Source organism: Herpailurus yagouaroundi, unplaced genomic scaffold (assembly GCF_014898765.1).
Source record: "Herpailurus yagouaroundi ecotype Mexico unplaced genomic scaffold, PumYag 220, whole genome shotgun sequence".
NCBI classification, from domain to species: domain Eukaryota; kingdom Metazoa; phylum Chordata; class Mammalia; order Carnivora; family Felidae; genus Herpailurus; species Herpailurus yagouaroundi.
The window spans coordinates 3,141,619-3,150,207 of record NW_024412451.1 but is presented as its reverse complement, the minus strand read 5'-3'; the positions used below and the strand labels follow the sequence as shown (position 1 = coordinate 3,150,207).

Below are 8,589 nucleotides of genomic sequence, written 5' to 3'. Positions count from 1 at the left end.
AAACCGCGTGACAATATTAGGTGAATACACGGATGTGCTATCACACAACTAAAGTTAACAGGAGCGTGTGAATTACAAAGGGAAACTTCTTCTGGAGGGTTAGGTCGTCACAGGGCATGCACGTGACTGAATCTCTCCCACCTCCGACCTTTCTCGGCCGCCACGTTTACAAGTTCAATTATACGCAAACGCATGGGAGAAACAACTCATGGGAGATCTGTACAAAGTCAAGTTCACTTATGAACACAAGGTAATATTCTGATAGTCTCCTATGTGACTGGTTTGGCTTACGACTGTTTAAGTTCCAGCTTTTTTTTTTTTTTTTAAGTATATGTGCTGCCGAAGCAAGAACCTTTTTTTTTTCTTTCTTTTCCCAACACATGGGGGAGCCTGGATGGCTCAGTTGGTTGGGCATCTGACGACTTGATTTCAGCTCAGGTCATGATCTCACGGTTGTGAGATAGGGCTCTGCGCCGGGCGTGGAGCCTGCTTAAGAATCTCTCTGCCTCTGTCCCTCCCCCTCCCCCGCATGGGCGCACACTCTTTCAAAAAAATAATAAATTAAATAAATAAATTAAATACACGGAAAAAAAAAAGGTTTGGATTACATCTTCGAGCATGCTTTGGGCCTCCCAGGACACTATTTGAAAACCAACGGTGTCAGGTACCCCACCCCCTCCCCCTCCACACACACACACACACACACACACACACACACACACGGGAGACAAGGAATGTTGGTCTATTCGGATGACAGAAATTAACAGCCAAGTTTTTAAGAATTTTTTCCCTCTCTGATTACAACGTGAGAAGGGTCTTTAGCCCCAAAGACACAGAGTTTGGTGGCGCTGGATGGAATTAGGGGCTGGGAAGCCAGAAGCGCCTGAGTCCTTCCCTACTGATCACCCCCTCTCCCCATGGGCGTCCTGAGACGGCCAGACGCTAAACGGGAATCCAAATACCACTTTTATTAACAGAATCTAAAGCTCAAGTACGTCAAGGCCTAAGTCCCCTAAAACTAACTCTTGGGACCTTCTCACCCTCTGGCCAGTTAACTGGAGGATGGAAGCTGAAAACCAGCAGGAGCAAGGCGGGCAGGTCCGCTTGGACGATCTCAGCTTAACTTACCCATGATGGAAACACAGAGAAGGTGGGAGAATATGCCAGACCCTGCATGCAGAGGTTGGCTGGCCATCCAGAAAGCAGGGAATGAGGAAGAAAGGCAGAACACGGATGGATGTTAACAGGGATCCCGCCTGTGTATGTAAAGGTAAATGTTCTAGAATTTTCCCAATCTTAGTGACCCTCTAACCTCTGAAGGTGAGTCAAGGGGAGGTGCAAAAGCAGGCGTGGCAGAGAAAAGAGCAGAGCAATGTACCTCCCCCCCTTAATCTCTCTCACCTAAGAGCCCACGGATACTTCCCCTCTGAGAGCCACATCTTTACAAACGGGGTCCTTTAAGAGTCAAAAGTTCACTCAATAAGAAAAAACTTTTGTTCCCAACGTGATACTTCTTCCTTGGACGTCTTTCAACTAACCAGCTACGGGTGGTCCTCCAAATCAAAGCTTTCTGGGTTCTGTGGATTAGAAGAGCTCAAAAGGGGAAGTGCGTGTCCTGTGGAATTTGTGTTTTCTTCTCACTCCCTTGGTCCTTTTCAGTGCTTGAACATTCCTATCCCCCAACCAGGCCTCCAGAAAACTCCACCTTCAAAGCCATCTACCTTGACGACCCATTGATCATTATCACTCCAAACCACTGGGTTTTTATTAAGGGAGCTGGGTCAGACGGAGTGGCAGAATGGAGACTACCACAGCGACAGTCACCGACAAAGGAGAGGTGGCGGATCTGCGTGGTGTCCCCCATGTTGGCCTTCAGGGGCTCCTAGGAGGGAGGTCAGGGCTCTCGCCCTCTAAAACCTCATCTGCCTCTTCCACTGCACTGGGGTCCTCCTCATGCACCCCCTGACCTGCCCCCACCCGGCGCTCCGGCTCTTCCCCACTCATCCACTTGTCGGCGCACCCCAAATGACTTCTGTGGTCGTTCTCACCACTGGAGGCACGAGGGGAGCCTTCTGGGTCGGCCTCTGGGCCCTGGGAGGTCGAGGCTGGCAACTCCGCGGGCTGTGGGCCTCGGGGGGCCTTCTGAACTGATGCCTCTCTTGCGGCTGGCCCTTTCTTTGCCATCATCGGTTTTTTCTTGGCATCTTCCGAATCGACAAGGACGTAAGAGACAGGGCCCAAGCTTACCTTCTTTTTCTTTCTCATGGGGGCAGGGCTCTTTGCCAAGGCCCAGCCCACGGCCTTCTTCTTTGGTGGGCCTTCCTGACCGCCATCTTGGTCTGACCCGGAAGCAATTCCAGGACTCACAGCTTCTGACTGGGCATCACGGGATGGCTTGCTGGGAGCCTTCCAGGCACATTTGCCCGCAGGCTTCTTCAAAGCCGACTCCTCCTGCTTCACACAGGGCTTTCTGTTGCTCCTGATAGCTTCTGAGACCTCCATATTTTCCGCGCCATTGGCCTCGGGATCCTCCAAGGCGGCTGAGCTCTTGGAATGGTGGCCTTTGGGTTTCTTCCAGGCCACTGACTCTTGCTGGGGTTTTTTTTTCTGCTTCTTTCTCCTGGAGCGACTTTTAGCTCCAGCTCTGCGAACCAGAGGTTTGGGGGGGTCACCTTCGTCTTCCATGTCATGCCAGTTGTCGGGATTCTCCGTCTTCAAAGCAGACCCTACTTCTGCAGCCCATCCCGGCTCCTTCTTGACCTTCCTCCGTGATGCTGAAGCTGAAGCTGCTACGGCCTGGGCATCAGTCACCTCTTGCGCCCTCACTTCCTCGCGGCTGCGGATCTCGGCATCCATGTAGAAGACGATTTGCACCACTGTCCCCAGGAGCACCCCCAAAGCTTCTGCCCAGTTCTCCGGGCGCTGATTCTGGGGCCGTGGGGGGTGGCTGAGCTGGAGCAGGCGGACCACATCCTCCCACGTGCGCCCCTCGGCATCTAAGAACTCATTCAGATTTTTTAAAAACTCAGCATCCTGGGTGGGGTCTCTACAAACCACTCTCCAGACGCCCCCCCTTGCTGGGAACTCCCGGGGTACGGCCCTGAGACTCACACCCTCTCCCACCTCAATTAGGGCAGCTTTGGCGTTCTCTTCCCTCAGAAAAATCTTATTGAGCACGAAGTACGGGCCCAGCGGGGAGAGGACCCCATGCAAGGTCTCCTCAATTTCTGCTTGACCACAGTCCTCTGGGATGCCCGTGACCAACAGGGACCTGTGGATGTCCACTTCCATACCCCGGCACCAGTCCTCCAGAAGGTTCATGGCCATGGTGGCGGGCACCTGGCGGCTCTAATCCCACGTGCACCGAACCGTCTATAAGGTGGACGAGGGCTGCAGCGGGCCCCAAATACTGATCCTGTAAAGTGACAGGAGAGGGAGGTCAGATTCCCCGGAAGACGGCCGGGCTCAGGGATCTCTGCTGCCCCCAGCGCGGCGGGCCTCCCGGCGGGCCTCGCGCCTTCCCAGGTCCCTCCTCCCCAAACCGGGCCCCGGGTGCTCACACGTGTTCCGCGACCGGCCGAAAACCGCGCCCCGCCCCGCGGGTGGCGGCCGCCCGGCAGGGCTCCTTGCAGCCTCGCGTCCCGGCCTCCCGGGTCGGGTCGGGCTGAGGACAGGCCGCCGGGGAGGCAGCCGCTCGCCAGGCGCCAGCTCGGGCCACCCAGGCCGGCTGTTCCCGGCGAAAAGGGCCGAGGAACCGGCGTCCGCTCCGGCCCCGGACGGGTCACGCGGCGCCTCGAGCCCTGCAGCTGCGCGGAGCCCAGGCCGGCGTCGCAGCGCGCGCTTGCGCACTTGCGCCCGCGCCGCCCGGCCGCGCCGCTCCCGCGGTCGCCATGGCAACCGGCCGCCGCTGGCAGGGGCGCTGGGGACGGGAGCCCGGCTGGAGAGCGGATGGTCAGCTCGCCGACCCCGGGGTCTGCGCATTCTCCGATTTTCCCTCCAGACGCACTTTCCATCCTTTTCGATTCAACGGGGGCCTCGGGGATGGAGGTGGAATGCCCTGTCTTTAGCATGGCAACCAACTAGCCCTCCCGTCTTCCGCCTTCCTGTTGGGTTCACCCCCCCATCCCCCCCCCCCTTCCGGGAGCCTCCAGAAATCAGAGGGCGAGAGGAAAGGGCAGCTTTAACCCCCCATGAGGTCCTCTAACAAAACCACAGCTCCTGCCAGCTCTTTTGGCTACAGTTCCCAGGTTCCGGAAATATCCAGAAACTTCTAGAAACTCCCGGCTTCTGCCCACACGTGCGCTGCAGGCCTGGATATAGTGCCTCATTTGCCTTGCTGGTTTCCTCAACTTGCTGCCCAGGGGCAGCACCTTTGTTGTTAGTTGATGAAACACTCCTCAGTGACTCTTAGAGCGGCTGTTTCCTGGTCAGGCCCTCGCTGACATATCTAGAATGCTGCTTACTGGCTGTGCAGTCTCGGACATATTGAGTTCTCCAAGCTCCTTCCTCTTCTCCCCAAAGGAGTATCAATAAAAACCACCCTGATCTGGAAGGGATATCATATGTGATGCATGCACTGAAGTACAGTTTGGGCCTGAATATTCAACTTGAATGCTATTTGAATCCCATTTTGGAACTGGCCTTTGCAAGACCAAATAGCCAAAATGCGTGTTCCACTCATCTCTAGCATCCCTGAACTTGGGTGGGATCGATACCTTGATGTAGCAGTATGTGTGTGATTGCCCCAGTTCCCATGATGTTTCATGCCAAAAAAAAAAAAAGACCTGTCATTCACATTGTTAAATCTGAATATCACGTTCCAATAAACACTCAAGCTATAACTAGAGTTTAAAAAGCTCGTGCACTTTACCTGTTGGAGTTCTATGAATCAACTGAAGAATGAATGTATTTCATCATGCAGCGGCTTTCAAACACGGCCATAATTCTTTGATGTTCCTGTGGAAAAGTGGTGATCTCTGTCCTTCTTACTGAATCTGAGCTGGCTTGTAAATTCTTTGACTAATAACGAGTGTGGTCAAAGGGAAAAGATTGAACCAAGAGTATCATGGAAGGAAAACCATGTGACTTCTCAGGCTATGTTATAAAGGGCCATGCAACTTTTTCCTTGTTCATTGGGACACTCATTCTTGGATCGCTGAGCTCCAAGGAGGAAAGTCAACTTTCCTCTGGCTTCCATGTTGTGAGGAAGCTCAAGCCAGCTGGAGAAGCCACATGTGTGTGCTCCAGTCAACAATTCCCAGCTTAGCCCCTCCTGCAACTGATCACAGCCCAGGCACCAGACAGGGGAGTAAGGAAACTTCTAGGTGACTCCAGCTCCCAAACGTTTGACTCACTCCCCAACCATTGACATTTTCCTGGTGGAGACCCAGCCACCGTGTAGCAGAAACAAGCCATCACTGCTGTAGCCTGTGTGAATTCCTGACCCAGAGAGTCAATGAGTGTAAGCAAACAGTTGTTCGACATCACTACGTCTTAGGATTGCTTATTAGGCAGCAATCAATAACTCGAAGATACTGCAGAGGTGGAATGTGGCGAGAATCAATGACAATTGACAAACCATTACTATAAAAGAAAACAGGGGGCGCCTGGGTGGCTCAGTCGGTTACGCGTCCAATTTCCACTCAGGTCATGATCTCGCAGCTCGTGAGTTCGAGATCTGTGCTGACAGTTCAGAGCCTGGAGCCTGCTTCAGATTTTGTCTTCCTTTCCTTTGCCCCTCTCCCACTCTTGCTCTCTCTCTTCCCCTCTCTCTCAAAAATAAATAAACATTAAAAAAGAAAAGAAAAGAAAACAGAGCAACAATCTTAAAATAGGGGCGCCTGGGTGGCTCAGCTGGTTAAGCATCTGACTTCGGTTCAGGTCATGACCTCACTGCTCTTGAGTTCAAGCCCCGTGTTGGGCTCTGTGCTGACAGCTCGGAGCCTGGAGCTTGCTTCGGATTCTGTGTCTCCCTCGCTCTCTGCCCCTCCCCTGCTCACACTCTGTCTCTCTCTCTCCTTCAAAAATAAATAAACATTTAAAAATTTTTAATTAAAAAAATAAAATTGTGATACAAATTTAAAAGTTTTGATACAATTTCAGATTTATTCCTATATTCCCTAAAGTTTATTCTATAATGGCGATCTTTGCCTGTGACCAAATAGCCATTCGATATTTTGTTAAAATGTGTATTTGGTCCTAACACAGAGCGAGCTGTTATTATTATTGTAACGGCAAGAGTTTCCAGGGGCCTCCCCAGTGTTGAGCAAACTTCTTTTAGGCTCTTTCCAGCGACCCGGAGTTTGTTCTGGGATGGTTGAACCAGTGGGTGCAACACTCTTCCTAATAGGTAGAATCTAGAAGCTATCCAAATGCCAACAACAGAGGAATAGATAATTGTGACGTGTTCACACCATAGAATACTAAGTGATTAGAAAACTGATCTACAACTATGCACAACATTATAGATGAATCTCGCAACTATGATTTGTTTTTAGTTTATTTATTTATTTTGGTGGGTGGAGGGGCAGAGAGAGAGAGGGGGAGAGAGAGAGAATCCCGAGCAGGCTCCGCTCTGTCAGTGCAGAGTCCGACGCGGGGCTCGACCCCACAAACCTGTGAGATCAAGACCTGAGCTGAAATCAAGAATTGGACAACAGGTGACCGACTGAGTCACCCAGGTGCCCCAAGAGCCAGTCAGTTCTTTGGGATGTGCAGGTTTGCACAACCCAGGCCTGCCGAGTTAATCCTTTACTGCACAGATGCCTAGGCAGTATCCATCAGGAATCAATCAGAGAAGCAGATTGCTATGGGTTAATTAGGCATTCCAAAAGAGTAAAAGATAAATATTGAAGAGATAAGAATTTTAAGCTTGTTTTTACATATCAAAAGGGATATATACATATATATTTGTAAATGTACAATGATGTGTATTATACATGTGCATGTATATATGTGTGTGTGTGTGTGTGTGCGCGTGTGTGTACGTGGGTGGGTGAGCGTGTGTGTCTGTGTGTGTGTGTATTAAGTGGAGTCAGCCACCTGATTTCTCTCCAAGCAAGGAGCCACTCTGATTACCAGCAGATCTAAAAATAGTTTTGAAGCGCTCTTGACGGAAGCCGGTGCTGTGGTTTCCATGACAACACATCCCCGCAGCCCAAATCCTTCGACCCATCTCTGCACTTCCGGTCTGGGGGTCACCTTTCCATCGTCTTCCTTTCTGTTTTACCTTTGGGTGTTTATCTGGTGTCCGGGCCCTTGGTTTTATTTATTCACTTATTTATTTTTGAAGTTTATTTATTTATTTTGAGGGAGACAGAGACAGCATGAGTGGGGGCGGGGCCGAGAGAGCGAGGGAGAGAGAGAGAGAGAGAGAGAGAGAGAGAGAGACCGTGCTGTCAGCGCAGAGCCCAATGTGGGGCTCGAACCCGTGAACCAGGAGATCATAACCTGAGTGGCAGGCAGTCAGACGCTCAACTGACTGAGCCGCCCAGATGCCCGATGGTTCTGGGTTTAAAAATAAATAGATTTAAAGATAAATAGCCATAATCTCTCTTAAAAAATTATTGTCAAAATACTCCAGAAAAAAAAAAAAGAGAGGGTAGGAGGTAGAGATGAAATGAGATTGGCCCTGAGTTGATCATTGTTACAACTGGAGGCTACTATACTGTTCTCTCTGCTGATGTATATATTTTAAATTTTCCATAATGAAATTTAAAAAAAAAAAAGAAGGGAAGAGGTGCCTCTGTCTTTGGGATTTTCTTTTTCTTTTTGCTAACATGGTTTACAGAGTGACAACCCCCCCTCCCCCATGATTTTATTGTTTTAATCCTAAATCTTATAAAATGTATTTCATCCCGTAACTTTTTAAGAGGTAAAATGTGAAGGGGCACCTGCGTGGCTCAATTGGTCAAGCGGCCAGCTCTTGATTTCTGCTCAGGCCATGATCTCACGGTTTATGGGCTGGAGCCCCGAGTCGGGCTCCTCGCTGAGAGCCTGGAGCCTGCTTGGGATTCTCTCTCTCTCCCTCTCTCTGCCCCTCCCTCGCTTGCACTCTCTCCCTCTCAAAATAAATAAATAGACTTTTTTAAAAAGTAAAATTTATATTGTTAACTGACAAGAAAGAGGCACCCCCATCCCTCCTTATCTTATTCAAATAGTTAACCAAATGAATATGTACTGGGTTCTCTATTCGAACAATTATTCTGAATCATTTTTGAACACTGCCATTATCAAATATTTAATTCGATGAAGAAAGGTATGAATAATAACAGCATGAGCACCTGGGTGCACGCTTCCCCACCCACCTGCCTCCCCTGCTTAAGAGTGGAAGCATTTCCTGGTCACTTAGGTCTTTCTCAGCCATGATCTTCTGTGCTTCTTACCTTAGGATGTTTGCACTTGCTGTTTCCTGTGCCTTTCATGTGGTTCCTTTCTTGTCATTTCAAACTGGTCCAAATGTCACTGCCTCTGAGAAGTCTTACCAGACCCCACCTACCAACCACAAAAGTAGTTTTCCCCTCATGCACACTCACAAAAATCATTATCACAGTACATTGGCTTATTACTGTATCAGTTAGCATTTGCCGC

General features: G+C 50.2%; 1 protein-coding gene across 1 annotated transcript; it reads right to left on the bottom strand.

Moving 5' to 3' along the window:
* Positions 1 to 953: 953 nt before the first annotated feature.
* Positions 954 to 3,811, bottom strand: PNMA8A (PNMA family member 8A). The gene is made up of 2 exons (XM_040457472.1): positions 3,561 to 3,811; positions 954 to 3,415 (listed from the first exon to the last, which is right to left on the bottom strand). The coding sequence occupies exon 2, from the start codon at positions 3,325 to 3,327 to the stop codon at positions 1,873 to 1,875; it is 1,455 nt and encodes a 484-aa protein (XP_040313406.1). The 5' UTR covers positions 3,328 to 3,415; positions 3,561 to 3,811; the 3' UTR covers positions 954 to 1,872.
* Positions 3,812 to 8,589: the final 4,778 nt, after the last annotated feature.